Source organism: Lepidochelys kempii, chromosome 5, assembly GCF_965140285.1.
Source record: "Lepidochelys kempii isolate rLepKem1 chromosome 5, rLepKem1.hap1, whole genome shotgun sequence".
In the NCBI taxonomy this organism is placed as follows: Eukaryota; Metazoa; Chordata; order Testudines; family Cheloniidae; genus Lepidochelys; species Lepidochelys kempii.
Genome location: NC_136384.1, coordinates 119,748,996 through 119,768,403, shown reverse-complemented (window position 1 = coordinate 119,768,403; position 19,408 = coordinate 119,748,996). Strand labels below are relative to the sequence as shown.

The following is a 19,408-nucleotide window of genomic DNA, read 5'->3' as shown; positions in this document are numbered from 1 at the left end:
CCGCTTCTTGTTTACAATGTCACCTGAAAGTGAGAACAGGTGTTAACATGGCACTGTTGTAGCCAGCATCACAAGATATTTATGTGCCAGATGCACTAAAGATTCATATGTCCATTCATGCTTCAACCACCATTCCAGGGGACATGCGTCCATGCTGATAATGATCCAAAGCAGTGCAGACTGACGCATGTTCATTATCTGAGTCAGATGCCACCAACAGAAGGTTGATTTTCTTCTTTGGTGGTTCGACTTCTGTAGTTTCCACATCAGAATGTTGCTCTTTTAAGACATCTGAAAGCATGCTCCACACCTCGTCCCTCTTAGATTTTGGAAGGCACTTCAGATTCTTAAACCTTGGGTCGAGTGCTGTAGTTATCTTTAGAAATCTCACTCTTTGCGTTTTGTGAAAGCTGCAGTGAAAGTGTTCTTAAAATGAACAACATGTGCTGGGTTCCCATCTGAGTCTGCTATAACACGAAATACATGGCAGAATGCGGGTAAAACAGAGCAGGGGACATACAATTCTGCCCCAAGGAGTTCAGTCACAAATTTAATTAACACATTTTTTTAACAAGCGTCATCAGCATGGAAGCATGTCCTCTGGAATGGTGGCTGAAGCATGAAGGGGCATACGAATGTTTAGCATATCTGGCATGTAAATACCTTGCAATACCTTCTGATGGCTGTTTGGGGACTTTTTTATGAATTCATTGTTAACGGCGACAGGGTTGTTCTACTCACTGCTGGATGACGCTGCCTCTTGGCGATTTTGGGGATTAGTTCAGTCAGGCCAACACCCCTTCCAGCACTTACACCCAGTCAGTTTCTCCTATGCAGCCCCTCTCTCACTACAGGAACAATAGCATCCTTTTCGTGACTCAGCCCTCCAGCCAGGTCACTATTGTGGTTTCCCATTCCAGGGGGCTGTGTGTGTGTGGGGGGCATGCATTAAGGTGCTTGCTCCCCAGACCAGTCCTCTGCTTCACTGCCGCACAGTGCCACTCCCACAGCAGCGAGCAGGAGAACTTGGGCCCACCCTCTACTCCAGGTTCCAACTCAGACACCCTCTACACAGCTGCCAAGGTCTGTTCCCTTGCTGCCTTTCCCTGAGCCAATCCCACACCTGCTAGGGGTTTGCTAGGGCCTTCCCCACTCTTTGAGATTTGCCAGTCTCTTCACTCCCTCCTCCCAGCAAGTCATTGTAGGCAACTTGTCTCTGAAGCCCCTCAACCATTTCTCCCAGGGAGTAACTATAGACTTCACCCTTCTGTCTCCTCTGCTCTCAATTTCCTGTCTTTTGTAGAAGCCCCACCTGTCCCTCACAGATAAGCGTCTCTCTAATTAGCTGCCTCCAACTCAAGATCCCCTGTCTGCAGCCTAATTAGCTGATTTGGTCCACCTGGCCTAACTTATCTTTTGCAGGGCCAGTGTGGGGAAGCACGCTAACATCAAATGATTTCAATAAATTCTTCCCCCTGTTATCACTAAACACCCACCAAAAAGGAAATATTCTGCAGAGAGGTTTGTTAGTTTATGTCTTGGATTCATGTGTATTACTGTCTTCTGCAGAATCATACACGTATTACGCTGAGACCTGCCAGGACGCTGCTAATGACCATTAGCCATTTCAAGCCAGATTTTTAACTTCAGTGGGAGTTAGGTGCTTTTGAAAATCCCACTAGCTGCCTCTCTGCATTTTTAAGTGCCTAAATACCTTTACAAATCTGGCCCCAAATGGCTTGGCTGTCTGAAGATTGAACCCAGCTGTGCTGTTCTATTTCTGTGCTGGGCCTGACTACAGAGCGATTGAGTGCTTGAGCGCCAGTGCTCCTTGGGTTATGGTGCTCCACGCAAGCCGCTGTTTCGCAGCCGTGTCTCATGCCTTTTGTTTCGTCACTGCCTCCCATCCAAACAGCATCACGTTTCCCAGTAATGCTGCCTTAGTTTGATATGCTTTCAGCTTGCAGCGGGCAAAGTGCACAGGTTTAGGCTACGTAGCTGTAAATTTGTGACTGAGCTTGCCTCTTGGAGCCATATCTTGCCAAGACCTTTCCTTAAAACAGAGTGCCGGGGGGTACATTGTTCATGCCTTCGGCAACTGAACACTGCACTGAAGTTAAAAGGTTACTGAGATCCCTGTTACAGCTCAACCTGCCAACCCGAAGTGCCTGCAAAGTCTGTCTGTGCTACAGGGCAGACAACCCTTCCTTGGCAAATACATGGCAACCGGTGAAATCAGACAGAGGAACGTAGCACCAGAGTTCCCAAGCAATCCAGCAGGAGAGTTCCTCCAAAAGAGACTGCGAGCGCTGTCCATCTAGCCCGGGTTCACTAGTGCTTGGCATCTATGCTGTAATAGACCTGGTGTTTGGCACTATGAGAAGGTGCTTAGCCACCCCAGCATGTGACCGTGTGTATTGCTGGCCAAAACACCCTGGGCCCAATTCTGCAGTCCTTAGGCATCCAAAAGGTCCATTGATTTTCCTGAGAATGTGTCCCAAATAAGGATGGATTAGTGACTGGGGGGAAAAAAAGAAGAAAAAGAAAAAAAAAGCAGGGAGTGAGGGAGATGTGCAAAAATGTCATCCTTTTCTTCAAAAGGCTCCGTTTGCAATATATTCACTCCAATTATTTGTCTGTAATATTGCAGTTATTCCATCATTTTATTAGAGATCGCAACAAGAAGTGACCCTGTGCAGGTAAGAGTTGAAGAGCTATTTGTGAAGTTCCTCATAATTTTGATTCTGCTGCCATTGAAGTTATTCTCAAAACTCCAGTTGACTTCAGTGGGAGCCGGATTGGGCTCACAGTACTGTGTTCACAAGGGTATATATTCCCATCATGGATCAAAATCTTCAGTGCTTACTCAGGGCTGGATCTTTATTTTGATTACACTGATTTAAATCCAATTCCAGTAGAGCCACGCTACCAGTGTAAGATTCCTCCTGGCCCCACCAACCCCTGGGATACCCGAGAGAAATGCAGTGGAAAAGATAATACAGCTTCTGTTCTATTCTTTTTTTCTGGGTACGCTCTGTGGGGCTGGAGTGGGGATGAGGTATGTCACTCCCAGCCTTACCATTGGCCTGCCCACCCGTCCTGTGGCCTGCTCAGTTTCCAGTCCTCCCACAATACAGCCCCAGACCCACAAAGCACCTTGATAGGATCCAAAGCTGGGGGGACAGTGATGGGGTAGCTGTTGAACCTCCATCTATGGGGAAGGTGTTGTCTATACATGGATTCAGGGTAAATGATCTATGCGAAACTGTTTGCATAAATGATGGGGAGGGATAGCTCAGTGGTTTGAGCATTGGCCTGCTAAACCTAGAGTTGTGAGTTCAATCGTTGAAGGGGCCATTTAGAGATCTGGGGGAAATGGGGGAGGGGGAATTGGGATGACGAGTTGGGGGTGGGTATGGGCCCTGCTTTGAGCAGGGGGTTGGACTAGATGACCTCCTGAGGTCTATGATTCTATGTGCATCAAAATCAACATAAGGTGACCTGAAAAAAACCCGTGTAACAACTCTGGCTCCATAAAACAATTTGGCTTAAAAATAACTCTAGTGACCTGCACTTATGATTATGGTTCTTCTACTGTTAACTGTTCATGCCAGTGGCCCAATGTGGTCCTTCAGCTTCACAGGGGGCTCTTGCTGTGTCTGATGTTTTCAATAATTTCAAGAGCTGCTCCCCTTCGATGTAGGCTGAGCTCAGATCTTGTCAGCTGAGTGAGAGCTTGGAGACAGCTGTCTGTGGCACAGTGAGATATGTAGGCCTCTTCTGTACTCAGACATAAAAGCCCTAATCTGGAACATTTCCAATGGAGAGATAAAAGGAAGGCGTCTGTACAGGAAGTGATAGGCAAGAATATGTCCCAAACATGACAATAGGGGTGTATTTTCAACATGATGGATGAGAAAACTACCAGCTATTCTTTCTTTCCTTGATTGGTGTATTCAGTGCTTTACATCGTTATTATGGATTTCTTTTCACTGCTGTCCCCATTCCTGTTCTCCCAACATTGTTTTCTCAAGGATGATTCTCATTCAGCGGAATATTCATCGTGCCTGCCTCTGACAGAATTAATTTCAGGAAAGTCTGAGAATTCCTGTCCATGCCCTACAGACTATGTGGAGGTAAATAAGGTTATATAGTCTCTCCCACAAAAATCTTCATTGAGGTGAACTTCAGATTGCAGGCACATGACAGTGGTTTCAGTGCAATATTCCTTTGAGGAATGTAAACATTATTTTTAACTTAGAAGCCCAGGAAATGCAGAGTTAAGAGTGTACTTTTTAAGCATGGCACCATAAAATGCTCTTTAGCTTTAATAGCCACTACAGGTATGTCTACACTTACAACGCTATTGTGGCACAACTGCAGTACTTCAGTGTACACACTCACGCCCGTAACGGGAGGAGTTTTCCCATCACTGTAGTTAATCCAGCTCCCCAATAGGTGGTAGCTAGCTCGGTGGAATAATTCTTTCATCAACCTAGCCCTGTCTACACCAGAGGTTAGGTCGGCATAGTTACATCTCTCAAAGGTGTGTATTTTTCACACCCTTGAGAAATGGAGCTATGCTGATGTAAGCTTTCAGTGTGACCAGCCCTATGAAGGAGCCATTATTCTGCCAAATGGAAAATTTCAGTTTGTCCCCCAAAAGTTTCAGGGCAGTAATGTTTCAATATTCAGTCACTGGAATTGTATGGCTTTTAATTTTGTTATCAAGTGTCAAGTCCATCTACATATTTAATATCAGTGAAGCTTTATTGTTAGCATTTGAAAGTCAGTTAGTAAATTATAGTATGTGTCTGGGGCAATGTCTGTTTTTTAAATGAGATTAAAGGTCTGAGTCTCGTTGACACTAAGTGCTGGTCTGCATGCACAATTGCGCCGGTTTACTAAAAAATGTGTCTTTAAACCAATTTAGTTAAACTGGTTCAAGTTTTTGTGCAGGCACTCTTAGTTCACTTTAAGAGTGTCATAGCTTAGCTTCCCAACTTAAATAAAACCAAGCTACCCTTAAACGGAAATAAGATTGTCTACACTGAGTTTTACATTGATTTAACAAAATCAGTTTTTAAACCAAGTTAAGTTAAACCAGTACAACTTCTGTGAATAGATAAGCCCTAAAGCCAATTTCCACCACTCCGGGAGCATAAAGTGGCCTAGTGTAAATAAGAACTGGGCCCAAAGTTTCAAAAGTATTTGACAGAGGAAACCAAGCATCGCTTTTGAACATTCCAGTGTTTCTCCCAGTAGCACATTCATTTACTAATGCTATTGAATTACATGGGCCAGATTATCAATCAGTGTAAATCAGTGTAGCTCCAGAGACTTCAACGTAGCTATGTCATTTTACGCCAGTTGATAATCTGGCCCCAAGTTCACAAATGGTCCAAGATATAGCACTCGAAGGAAAACCTATCTGTACCTTGAACTATTAAGGGCCATTTGCTTTCTTTCTCCCTTTCCCTGTTTCAGCTAATCAGGAGGTGCAGGAAAACCAACCCAACCCAAAGGCCTACATTTGAGCAAGTCAAGAAGTTACTGTACAAGATGAATCCGAACAAAGTTAGTCCAGTCGACATGATGATGACTCTGGTAAGCTTAATAGATTCTTAATCAAACCAGAAAACAAGCCAGGCAGGACTTAACATACCCACCTGCCGCCAGCTCTCCCTTCTAATCACTTGGAATGGTCTTGTCCTTTGATGTCATGCCCATTGTTTGCCAAGACGAATAACAAACACTCATTGACCTCTAGTAGAATTAGCCAGACTCCTTGTTGTTTTTGTGGAAGCTACAGTTAACTTTGAGTCCCAGGTTCCAATCTAGCCTCTTTCCTTCAGTTCAGTTCTCAATTTTGTTTAGGGCTGAATTAAAAAAAAATGTGATAACAATTGTTTCTTAAAAATGCAGGTGGTGGAAATCCTGTCCTCCCTCCTCGGGTGCACGGCTTCCCAGGTGCAGCTGCAGTTGAAGCCGAGTTTACTTTATATCAAGAGCACAGCTCTCCAGAGGCATCTTGAGTGCTATTGTGCAAGGCTTTGGTGGTGGGAATGGGGCTTGTGGTTCCATCATCTATTGCCACTCAGAGTAGGGGTGCACAAGCCACAGCATGGCCTAATGCAGCTCTGTGATCTGTTGGTGGAGGCTTGAGACTTGGATTCATATGTGGTCCCTGGAGGGTCTCAATGCACATCTCCACAACTGGTACTGTGCACTGATATCCAGGACTTGGCTCCCAATGATTATGTAGAATTCGAAAGCAATGGGGCAAATTCTGCCTTCAGAAGCATGAGATCTTACTGATTTCCTGTGGGAGCCATGAATGTACCTAAGGACAGAATTTGGTCTAGAAAAAAATAATCTAGACCAACTTTTCACCTGTGCCCATCTAAATGTTACCAAACCAGAACCAGCAAAATGCTGAACTCCCTGCTGTTTATAAACATGAACACCTTAGTGAATGGATTATATTATGGAATCTGTTTGTCCTGCTTAGATGGAGAAATACAGCAAACACCTGGAAGTAGTAGTTGCAGAACGAACCCAGGACTTAATGCATGAAAAGCAGAAGACTGATCGTTTATTATATAGTAAGTCAATCATATTACAGAAAATATAGGATATTCTGAGCAGTAGTAATTGCAATTTAGCTTTCCTAGGGGCAAGCAATGGAAGAAACTACCTTTTTATAGGTCATCCTTTAATATAGTTCCTCCATGCAAGATTCAATAGATATTTATCATTTCTTCATAGTTCCCCCCCCCAAGAAAATAAATACTTTTACATTGACTAGTTAATATTCCAGCTTCCTCGACGTTTTGAGACCCTCTTCTGTTGCTGAGAATGTCATCTTGTGCAGTTCTAGGCATGCTGGAGGATCCTGGGGAGCTCATAGAGGAGTTGGGTTCTTTTGTAGATTGTGCACTATAGAATTCCACAAGAGGATGGGAATGAGAGGAAAGACAGAGACAACAAGGGAGAGAAATCAGGAAGGAGAGAAAGGGAAAAGGAGAGAGAAATGAGGGAGAGAGAAAAGACCAGAGATGAAACACAGAGGAGGAGAGGAGACAGAAGGCAGGAAAGAAAAGACAGAGGAAAACAAAAGAGAGGTAAAGACGGACAGAATCAGAGATGGGCCTGGTTACATCTAGACTTCCCCTGACTTTGGAATGTTTAGCTCCCAAGCTTTCTTCTAGCCCTGTATCGATCCATGGGCCAGCTACACTAGGATTCAGATAGGATGTGTGATTCCAATTCAAGCCTATCTCTAATAGTAACACTAGTTGTAATAATAATTAGAATTCATAACAAGCAGCACATATGGGCAAGTTCTGACATAAGTTACACTGGTGTCAAACTGCTATAACTTCATTGATTTCCACAGAGTTACTCTGGATTTACCAGGCTGTAAGTGAGGGCAGATTTTATCCCTACGTTTTTTCCAATGTCAAAGCATTTTACATTCATAAACATTTCTTTTGCTTTCTATATCTGAGTGGGGAAAAATCAGATTAAGCTAATTTTATCCTTTTCATGCATTTCTCACCCTACAATAATAGTTGACAATCTCGCTTTGTGCTCTAAAATAGGTATGTTACCCAAGCAAGTAGCAGATGATCTGAGGCAAGGAAAACCTTCACAAGCCCAAAGTTACGTAATTGCCACCATCTTTTTCAGGTAAGTGGGAATGGGTGGATTTAGGACTATAACTTACCTGCACAAAACAATTGTGGTCAAGTCACTTTTAGAGAGGAGGCAAATAATGTCCATGAAACACAAACATTAAACTTTTTATTTGAGTGAGACCATAATGGACGTTTGCGAATTTCCACCTGTGGAAAGGAGTGCTGTTAAAATGCAGTGGATAAAACCTTTGTTCCAGGCACATAATTTCTGTCAAAGCTGTGATCACTGGTGCAAAAATGGCAAAATTTTCCTCAGGGCAAATTTGTGAATTTCTATGAAAGGTCACAAAATTGCCCTTTTTTATGTTAAAATGAATGAAGTGGAAAGTGAGACTATCACATGGCTGGAAGTCTAACACTCGGTAATACATCACCTCTAGCAGTTAAAAGAAATATTTAGTGCCCAAGTAAAGACATCAGGATTGGTCCCTAAGGTGGAAAAACAATACATACATCAAACATGTTTTTACAGACTTTATTTGGCTTTCGCCATTGAACAGCATGGTAAAAGGTACAGAGGTGAGTCGCTGTCCACAATTTAAAGAGCCAGCTGCTCAATCCATGACAGAGGTAGGATATTACATCCACTTTTTCTTGTGTGCATAGTCTAAAACCAAGGACCTTTTATCCACAAAGTCTGGTTGTAGATGAAAAATTGTCTGCTCCGTTGGAAAGTGAAGCTGACTTAGTTTTATCCGGTCTTTGGTACTGAAGGGATCTCTTCTCAGCCTAAGCAAATGTTTTAAAGAGGAAGATCCCCAGCCAGAAAGAGAGACTTCAAAACAAACTGAAAAAACAAATTCAGGGATGGGTTGTGGTTGTGGTGGGGTCAATACCTCCAGCTGAGAAAATAGTACTGCATGGGAAGATGTGTCATTGTGTTCATGTTTAACCAGAACACCTGACTGGATGGTGTTTAGCCAAACACCTGACTGGACAGTGTTTGTTCTCTTGTTGTGCCTTACCAGTGACATTGTTGGCTTCACTCAGCTATCCAGCACCAGCACACCTTACCAAGTAGTGGACTTCTTAAACAAACTCTACACTACCTTTGATGAAATCATAGACAACTATGATGTCTACAAGGTGGAGACGATAGGAGATGCCTGTAAGTTCCCTGTGCTGTGGGCAAGTGGGGATTTCATAAGAGGCTTAGGAGAAGAAGGGCTCAAAGCATAAGAATAACCAGTCCAGGGGATCTGAATAGCTCATTACCGCATTAAGGACCAGAATAATTACATTCTGAGAGGGGAGAGTCCTAACACTGCCCTAATGAAGACGGTTCATTTCCCCCCCCCTACATGTTCATAGTATTCCATTAAACTCAATGAAAGGAGAGAAGTGGGTGGAGATGAACAAATCCTTCTGTGTTTGATTTCTGTGCCCTGCAGGGTCCAGTCTTAGATGTTGGCAACAGACCAATCATGGCTGGTTCACTTGATGGCTTGCGCTTTACAGAAATGTATGACTCTCAGATGAACCAATGCCAGCAACCCATCCCATCCCCACACCTTCTGCACAAGACTCCCTCTCCTAAATGTTATCATTGCTGTCTTCTCAAGCAGGGAGTGGTAGCCTTATCCTCCTTCCGACTCTGTATGGGGCTGGAGGCTCTCTCTCTGGGTTCTTTCCCCCATTTTGTAGGTTTGCAAGGGGTGGCTGCCACTAAAACTACTCTTGCACCAAATCCTCCAGGATTTTGGGGGCAATGGATTCTGAACCCCTCAATGTTAATGGTAGTGATGAAACGCCTCTTGCTGCAGCAGCTGTTGCACACATTAGGGATCCCAAGCATCTTAGCTATCATTTGGTTTCTAGAGTACTCAAATGGATTCCCTAGCCAGAGAGCTAGTCTATAGACTATCTCTGCCCTTGCTGCTCAGTGTAGGAGCCAGTTTCAGAAGGAATGGGGGAAGACTCCTGAGGGATTTGTGGTTCCTTGCCATTTCCTGGTGACACCCACCTTAAGCTAGAAGAGCTGATACCCTTCATGAGGCCCTGTGCCCCTTCTCCAGAGTCCTTGAATGTGGGGAAGGGTAAGAGGGAAGTGCAAAGTTTTGCACAGCTCTAGAAATTAACCACTCAAAATATTGTACTGTGTTTCCTGTCCTGGATTTGTTTCTGGAGGTCTTTGCGCTAAACTCAGAACTAGCCCAGTAGAACTAGCCCAGTGTGTGAAAGGGAAATAGCATTTTTTAGCTAAGGCCAGCATCCTTCTAGCAAATGCCTGCTTAAAATGACTCGTGTTGAAGGCTGATGAGGCTGTATTTTTGTTTTGAGACATGGTAGTGTCGGGGGTACCCAAAGAGAATGGTATTCGTCATGCTAGTGAAATAGCAAGTATGGCTCTAGACCTGGTGGCCGTGTGCAAGACATTTAGGATTCCGCACAAACCCAACACCCAGCTAAAGATACGAGCAGGAATCCACTCAGGTATGTGGGTAGGCTGCCATCTGGCAAATGTTTGTAATAGCATCTTGTCTATGTAAAGAGTGAGCTGAATTTTCAGCCATGGGCTGAGCATCCCATTTAACGTTCATAGCCCCAGGTAGCTGCAGTATCACCTTATCCTGAGAATCCAAGATCCTGTGACAAGGCAGTTACTGCTGAGTGGCAACTGCTGAGTTTTAAAGGACCCTCACCATCCCTCTGACATGGATGCTTTTGCAAAGAGTGCCCCACCAACCAGACTGGGTGGAGCAGATCCACACTTGTGCCTCACAGAAGGAGAGAGAAAGCTGATGCTAATACAGGCTGGGGATGGTAATTCTGTTGCCATTGCTAGTCCCAGTTAGTTGTTCGTGATCCCAAAAGAGCGTTTTCTCACATCCTTGACTCAGCCCCCACACTTACGCTTTCTCTGCTCCCTGATCTGGGTCACCATCTGATTTTCCCACTCATCCACATGCCTGGTTGGCAATACGGAGTCTGGATTAGACCAGCACACATGTTGTGATGCTCAGCACTGTGGCATGCGGCCCCAACAAGACCATTAGCCCTGGTTATCTCAACAGCAGAGCAAACTCTTCTCATTTTAAAGCAGAATGGGCTGACATCACAGACGCAAAGCTAAGATTCAATGGAGATGCCTAGGAATAGAAAGCTCCTCGGCTATTGTCAGCAATATATGAGCTTGGTTCCTGCTCTTGCTTTTCCAGCTGCTTATTGTGTGCAGGGCCAGCCTAAAGTATTTTTTGTGGGGCCTAGTGTGAACAGATCCTGTGGAGACCCTGTCATGGGTCCACTTACCACAGTGGCACCTCCTCACAGGGACTAGCTCCGCCAGCCAGTATGCCCTCTCCTTATGGTGTCTCTCCCGTTGTTGTCTCAGCTTGCAGATCCCCCTCAATCCAAGTACCGCAGAGTCCTCTTCATGACTCGGCTCTCTGGCCACATCACCATCCATGTTTCCCCTTTCCGGGCGGAAGTATCTCTGTCAGTAGTCCAGCCACTTCCCCAGTGGCGAGTGGTGGGGACTCAGGCCCACCCACTACTCTGGGTCCCAGCCCAGGGACCCTGTCAATGGCAACCACATGCTGCATCTCCTCAACTCCCCTTATGACTGCTATGCTTTCCTGGGCCTCTTCCCCTGGCCCCCAGCACCTGCTCTGCCCTCAGGGCCTTCAGGCACTGCTCCATCCAGGTACTAGCACTCCTTCCTCTAACTAGGAACACAATCTTCCCTCCTTGAGCTCCAGATAGTTACACGCCCTGCTCTGCTCCCTGGCCCTTCTTATATAGGCCTGCTGGGCCTGGATTGGCTGCTCCTCACAGCCTCCCTCCTATTGGCCACTTCCTCACGCAGCCTCCCTCGGCCTCTTTTAACCCCTTACGTGCCAGTGTAGGGCAGACACTCCATCAAAGACCCATCTAGCTCTCTGCTCACCTATGACCAGGCCCTCCTCCCCACATCTTTCTATGTACCCATAGCAGCTCCTGCCTTCCTGTGATCCCTCCATCCCAGCCCTCCCCTGCTTATGAGGCTCTTGGGCTTCTGGTGACTCACCTACATAGACCTGGAAGTCAGTAGTGGAGCTGAAGCACAACTTGTCAAATGCAGGGGGTGGTTAAGACAGTATCGGCATTTATACCTTGTTATGGTGCAATGCAACCAGACAGGACTGCAAATTGGGAACTGGGGACACTGGACCAGAGCTGTGTGTGGTGCTGGGCCCTGTGCAACCACGGAGATTACATAAGCCTAAGGGCCATTCTGAGTGTGAGTTAAAAACATCTCCCAGAATAGTTGGCTTTCTTTTCTTCAATAGGGCCAGTCGTAGCTGGAGTTGTTGGAACCAAAATGCCCCGGTACTGCTTGTTTGGAGACACTGTCAACACAGCTTCCAGGATGGAGTCCACCAGTGAGGGTAAAGAACAGCCAAATGCTGGGGCAATGCTTAGCACATTTTAATGAGTTGTGGAGGGCTGAGTTCTGAGTCCAACCCTGGCTTAAGTGGGTGCAACTCCCAACCTCAGGAGGCTTTTGACTTGAGGGCTCAATTGTCCAGCCAAGATCCACACACAAAGAGGGGAATGTACATGCATGGCTTTCCCCTCTTGTGAAAAAGGGGGCTCCACTGCCTTGTGACAACCTCCCCTCTTCCTCCAGGCCCAAGAGAGGGGTCTCCAAGGGTCCAGAGTTCCTTAGGAGATGGGGCAGGCTGCAATCAGGCCCCGGAGCAGCACAGGATTAGCAGGGAATGTTCATTGTTCCTCCTTCCCTGCACTCAGCGGAGCTATAGAAGAACTATAATATGTTCCATGGCCCACCCTCCTCAGTGTAACTTCCCTTTAAATGTGGAGTCTAGGAGACTGCTAGTGACTGCAGAAAGTTTGACAGCCTGGCTCCATTGGAGCTGCACCCCCAGTCAGTGGAGGTGGGGGCAGTGTGTTGCATGGGGAAGCAAACCCTATCGTCCAGCAGAATGATTAGGGAGAAATCTTCATGAGAAAATCTTCAGGAAGAATTCTTCTTCAGCTCCTCCCAGGGACTCACGGGGTCCCGAGTTTGGTTAGCAAGCTTTATCTTTAGCTGAGCTGATAATTAAAAGCTCAGGATCTGAAATCTGATTTGATCTGAGCTCCAGGGGCCAGAAAAAGCTGAATGAGCCAAAACTGGGCTTTTTTTTTTAGACATATATTTGTTCCTCTAATCCATAAGAGAAAGAAGGTTACATAGTTTGTTGGATGGGGCTACAATGCTTTTCAAATGTATTAAAACAGGGCAATTTTTCAATATGTTTTAAAGGGCTGTTCCGCTCTGAAAAGTGACTCTCAAAATTGTCATGATGGGGTTTAATATGTCCATTGTGCCTTACTGATTCCATATCAAATTTGACCAATTTTCAAATTGAAAGTGTATTTCCTCCCCCATCCTAACTGCTGGCATTGCAAACTCAACTTGTGGGTCTGAGAGTCAGGCTGGGTTCTTTCCTTCTCACTCATCATCACTAGTCTGAAGACTCTGCAGAACAAATTATGCCCTCAGTGACATCTGTTCACCCCCATCGTCCTCAACTCATGCTCTCAGTTATGTGTGCAACCTCATTAGCCTTCTGTCAACCTCCCAGTCTGCTCCCTTCCTCTTCTCCCTTTGCACTCTCCTGAAGTGAACTCATTTGATACCATAGCCTCAGCTAAAACTTTTATGCTGATGATTCCCAAATCTTTTCCTCCATCCCTCACATTTCATCTTCTCTTCAGTCATGTATCTCTGCCTATCTCTCACCTCTCCTTCTGGATGTCTTATCAACACTTCTAACACAGTGTGCTATGAAAAAGCTTCTCTTATAACCTTAATTCTCTCCTCTTTCCATGCTTCTTTTGAAATATTCATCTGAGGATTTCAAATAGCTTTACATACTGTAGGTAACTAACCCGGAGGACCTCACAGTGATAGGTTAAAAGTATTAACTTCAGTGAAATCCAGAGTTTCCATCCTGTGTGGACATAACATTTGTTTCTGTCCCAAATCAGGATGAAATGTCAAAATATCAAAACTTTTTGTGGGACAAATAGTTCAGAAAATTTTTCATCTGGAAATTATGGAAACATTTTATTTCAGCATTTTTCAATCTAAATTAAATGTTCTGAGATTTCTGAATCAAAATGCTGTGGAAAATGTTGATGTTAAGGAAACTGCTTTTTCTGTCAAAAAATCGTTCAGTGGAAAAATCCCCCCCAGCTCACGAATCATCCCCATTTTTACAAAAAAGTAAATTAAGTATCTTGTCCCACAGAGAATTAGTAGCAGAAATGGGAATAGAACCCATGAGTCCTGGCTCCCAGTCTCCTGCAATGGATGAGACAATAAGCATTTTGCATGAGTATAAATCCTTCCTTGGTTAAAGAAAAGATCATGTTGCCAGAATAATTCAGTAGAAGTATTTATACAGTTACAGGAAATGGCACCTTCCCTCTCTCTTTATTTATAGGCTTGGAGGCAGTGGGTGGGTGGAAATTTCTCTTAGCTTTAGTCTTTGTTCAAAAGTGAGTACACGGAGAAGGCAGTGGCTGTTCAGTGGCCACTGGCTAAAACTCCATATGGATTTCTTCCATGTGAGATAAAAGGGTCAGTTGTCAAGCAACTCCAGCCAGGCAGCTATAAAGAGCCGAAAAGTAATATCGAATACAGGATGTGATGTGAAGTGTTTGTTGACAGTCACATATGTGTCCTGAGATGGCCTACAAATTGACCAAGGACCTTTTGGTTCATCTGTGAGCATTTAAAATAACATGGTAGTGACAGCCAAGAAATGAAAAGAGGTAGGTGTCAATTCAATAATAATGACGCAGCCTGGGGGGCAGATGGAAGTTTAGTTGCTATTCATTGCTGGCTATGTCTTCAGTGGATAAATGGTTACAATAATATGGCAATTTCTCCCCCATCCAGCTCTTAAAATACAATGCAGTTCAAATACATACCAGCTGTTGGAGCATATTGGAGAGTACATATTAGTGTGTCGTGGGAATTTGCAAGTCAAGGTAAATAGGCAGCATTTGTGCTCAGCTTTTCAGAGGGGGAAAGTGTGAACTGTCTTCCTGAACGCCGTTGTTTTAACCCTTCATACCCTCCTCTCTCAGAGAAGGGCTTTACTGAGTCTGAGCGGTGCCTCCAGCTGAAGGGGCCTGGATGGAGTTCCATGGGAGGATCACTTGGAGGAGTTTGCTCAAGGGTGACATAAGCTGCTCCCAGGCCCAGCCAACTCCGGGAGCGAGGGCCCAAACATGGGATCCACACTCAGATTCACAGCTTGGCAAGCCACCCTGCTTGACTGCTTAAAATCAAACACGAGACTTTAAAATAGTGATAAACAATAAATGAACACAAACTTTGTGTTTGGAATCTGTCAATCCTAATGGCCCACATTTTGGGAAGTAATTTCATTCTCGGTGGGATTTTTTCTTTGTGGTGAAAATGGACCTTGAATAATCACAACATTTGGGAGGAATCTGAAGCCAGACCTCACACTGAATGTTGCAGGCAGCATCTCTCGCTCTGTAAGGGGCTGATAGAAAACTTGGCCCTGGACTTTGAAGGGTGTGAAATCTAGAACCCATTTTTTCATTTTGGGTCCCTATCTGTCTGGCTCATTGTCCTGCCATGTGAAGCATGCAGGTCAATGCCGAAGCGTCACACAGTTTTGCTTTGTGAAAACAATTTATTTCCATGGCCACTCTCTGAAACAGTCGCATGCCTATCTACACCACATGTACAACTGAATCCGGGGACTCAGTTACCACACAATTTCCCACTGACCCAATGACAACACAATTACAGTTTGTACTGTGGGTAGGACCTCACTATGTTGTAACCATGTCTCACAACCAGATTAAAGCTCTGGCCTGACCTTAGGACTTTAGCTAAGGCTTTGACTTCAGTAATGGAATATGGTAAAAACACAATTAGATCCAATCCACACTATAGATTGTTGTTGTCTTGTAAGTGGGTCAGGAGAAAAAACTGTGATAATGGCATCGCCTGATTCATTTGCATTTGTATTTGTAGTGTTGACAGACCCATAATTAAAATTAGTGAAACTTTATCAGAGATGAAGTGTTTTTTCCATCATTAATAGACGCAGTAGGAGTGGCTAGAGCACTTGTCTGGGACTCAGGGGATCTGAGTTCTATTTCTAGCTCTGCCATAGGCTGCTGGGGGATCTTGGCAAGTCATTTTGTCTCTCCATGCCTCAGTTTCCCTTTCTGTAGAATGAGGTAATGATACTGACCTCCTTTATAAAGCATGTTGAGATCTACTAATGAAAAGCACTATATAAGAGCAAGGTGGTATTATTATTACATCTTGACTTATTTTCCTCCTTAGGGGAAAGGAGACATGGTAACATACTGGCTAGAAGGAAAGCAGAATACTGCCATCCAGAAGAGAGCGCCCATCACTACCACAGCCTCTCAAGACCCTGATGGAACTACTTTTAGTTTGATTCCAGGAGTCTTGCCCAATGATCCTCTCTCAAGCCCAGCTTAAAGGGCATGGGTAGATGTTTCGTTGTTCCAGTTTCTCCTTGTTTTCAGTCTTTTAGATCTACCTGCCAAACTTCTCATGTGATCCAGAAGGGCCTGAGATCTTTGAAAGCTTCCATTGCCATGCCACGCCTAGAGGCAAAGCAAGAAATAGATGCTGCTCCCCCACAGCCTATCTGGATGCAAGGACAGTCATTAATCATAGCTCTCTCCCTTAGTCTGACGGGAACAAAAATAAAGAAGTAAAACAAATCACTGGCGACGACAAATGTGTGGATACCCAAGGAATTAAATGGATTCTTCTGTGTCACCAGCTATCCAGAGACCGGGATCAGACCTGTACAGCTGTCACTTAGGTTTTGGGGGGGAAAGCCCTGCAAACAGCCCCCATTATCAGACTTGGCACAAGCAGCAGGCTGGAGATGTCAGCATATTAACTCCTCTCGTGGTGAGAAGGTGAAAGGGGAGGCTGTGCTATTTAGTGCCCAGGGTGGTGATAAGCCTCGTGGGATTAATTTGTTTAACGTTTTGAAAGGAGGGATTGAAATGTGGACTTTGCTAGAACTGAAGGCCAGGTAGAGTAGGAGGGAACAATCTGGCCTAGTGGATAAAGCATTGGACTAAAAGAACTCAGGGGGTCTGGCTTCTTGTCATTAGCCATTGGAGTGACTTTGGGTAAGTCAGTTCACCTGTCTGTGCCTCGGTTTCCCCATCTGTAAAGCATGGATGATACTAACCTCCTTTGTAAAGTGCTTTGGGATCTAGGGATGAAAAGAGCTGGGGATTATTGAATAGGAGAAAGACTGTTTAAACAGTTCATGTCTTAGGCTGCTGTAAGCCCTCTCTGGAATGCTGGTCTGACACGCTTGGGTCAAAATCCACACCCCGAGCAACACAGTTATACCGACCTAACCCCTCGTGTGGACAGTGCTGTGTTGACAGGAGAGTTTCTCCCGTTGACATAGCTACCACCTCTCTAAGCCAATGGGAGAAGCTTTCCCATTGTCATAGGTCGTGTCTTCACTAAGCGCTACCGAGGCACATCTGCGTTGCTGTTGCGCTGTAAGTGTAGAGAAGCCCGAAGAGGAAACTCTATAAATCTCCATGTTTGCTGGTGGCGATGAGTTTATGTGAGTGGCTTCTCACTCAAGCTCCATCAGAGGTTATTTTCTCTGAATGCAAAGTACGCCGAACCCTGCGTGCTGTATGCTGTTTGGGACGCTGCAGTTTTTCTTTTTTCCAGATGGCAGATTTATTTAAAATGGCAGCAGATTTTCTCTCGGTCAGGGCTATTAGGCCTTAGAAAAGTTTCACTGGTGTAACTAAATTTATTCCAAATCAGTCTAGATACACCAGTGCAAAACCCTACAGAAAGTGGACTTAAACCAGTGTACATCCATTTAGATTAACTGGGTAATTTACTGGCTCATGCCCCCATGTAATGAGCATATTTTTATATTAAATATGTACTGTGTTATCACTGAGATTAAAGTTAAAAGGTATTGCTGATACTGAAATCCCTTATTTAATTGGAAAGCACATGCAATAGGAATAGCAACTGGCTTTACTGGATGAGATTACAATCTACAGTCTGACTAAATTCCATTTTTTAAAGTGTATTTTTCCATTTATCTAAACTTTAAATGTTAAATTTGCATATGTTCCAAATGTTATAATATAACCACCAATAAACTCAAACTCCAAGTCAACCACAGCATTGTAACATCCTTTAGCACATTGAGTTCCTCTGCTGGTCAGCCAAACCCCCAGTGATCATAGAATCATAGAATATCAGGGTTGGAAGGGACCTCAGGAGGTCATCTAGTCCAACCCCCTGCTCAAAGCAGGACCGATCCCCAATTAAATCATCCCAGCCAGGGCTTTGTCAAGCCTGACCTTAAAAACTTCTAGGGAAGGAGATTCCACCACCTCCCTAGGTAACCCTTTCCAGTGTTTCACCACCCTCCTAGTGAAAAAGTTTTTCCTAATATCCAACCTAAACCTCCCCCACTGCAACTTGAGACCATTACTCCTCGTTCTGTCATCTGCTACCACTGAGAACAGTCTAGATCCATCCTCTTTGGAACCCCCTTTCAGGTAGTTGAAAGCAGCTATCAAATCCCCCCTCATTCTTCTTTTCCGCATACTGAATATAAAAAAAGAGGAGCTAACAGCCATACCAAATTGAATACCATGTATGTTCCTGAAACACTTTGATCTACACCATTGCATCACGCATTATATATCTGGCATTACACAGTCACTGAATTAACAGTCATTTTTCAAACATATTAAAAATTGGTTTTAGAAATGACAGAAAGGGACAGATCACAGGCCTTTTAGGAAATGTGAATTTGTTATCATTCACTCTATCTATTGCATAGTCATTTGTAGAAAAGTTGCAATTGTTGCTCATCTATGTTATGCTAATGTAGACTGCTAGGATTAAAGGACATTATAATGAACATTTTCTGAGTCCAGGTTATTCTAAATATAAGTCAGTGGTATGAGCATTTTAGTTTTGTAAAATGTTTGTGTGACAGTGCTTAGGAAAATTCTTGAACTGACGGCCATGGCTATTGAGGGCATATCTTTGGGTTTGGTCCAAAGCCTAATGAAGTTAATGGAAAGAGTCCTGGTGACTTCAGAGGGCTTTGGATTGGGCTGTTTACTTGCAGAAGAAGAAGATCATGGACAACACCACTGTAAGCATCCCTCTGTTGCTTTGTCAATGGCTCTCACCGCTATCTTGGATGGACCATCTCTGCAGTGATAGTTTTCCATAGCTCGTTGAATGTCTGGTGAGACGTCTAGAAAGGCTTTGATTAGTATCAATTGTGCTGATGGCATCTTGATTAGCAAAAAGAAAAGGAGTACTTGTGGCACCTTAGAGACTAACCAATTTATTTGAGCATAAGCTTTCGTGAGCTAGTTTTGCGAATACAGACTAACACGGCTGCTACTCTGAAACCTATCTTGATTAGTGTCATTTATGCAAATGGGTCTGGTGAAGTGGGTATTTGTCTATTGTGAAATGAATGTACAGTACTATGCGAAATACAAGTTGCAGTGTTCTCAGATGATTTGGCAGGTACACGGGGTTTACAGACATACCTTGATAACAATGTTTAATGGATCTGGCCAAAACTGCATTGCCACCTAGCTCCCCTCACCGCCCTCAAAAGATCTGTTTTATTATCATGACTGACAGGTCTCAAATGCAC

At 44.3% G+C, this 19,408-nt stretch overlaps 1 protein-coding gene across 1 annotated transcript in view; it reads left to right on the top strand.

Annotated features, from left to right (window-relative positions):
• LOC140911971 (atrial natriuretic peptide receptor 2) overlaps positions 1-16,188 on the top strand; it is a 39,243-nt gene extending 23,055 nt beyond the window's left edge. Inside the window, exons 14-23 of the mRNA XM_073346128.1 lie at positions 2,651-2,699; positions 4,035-4,136; positions 5,488-5,607; positions 6,512-6,605; positions 7,605-7,692; positions 8,669-8,808; positions 9,981-10,133; positions 11,969-12,067; positions 14,593-14,684; positions 16,027-16,188. Of these exons, the coding sequence (XP_073202229.1) occupies positions 2,651-2,699; positions 4,035-4,136; positions 5,488-5,607; positions 6,512-6,605; positions 7,605-7,692; positions 8,669-8,808; positions 9,981-10,133; positions 11,969-12,067; positions 14,593-14,684; positions 16,027-16,188 (1,099 nt within the window). The remainder of the gene's footprint in view (positions 1-2,650; positions 2,700-4,034; positions 4,137-5,487; positions 5,608-6,511; positions 6,606-7,604; positions 7,693-8,668; positions 8,809-9,980; positions 10,134-11,968; positions 12,068-14,592; positions 14,685-16,026) is intronic.
• The last annotated feature ends 3,220 nt before the right edge of the window (positions 16,189-19,408 follow it).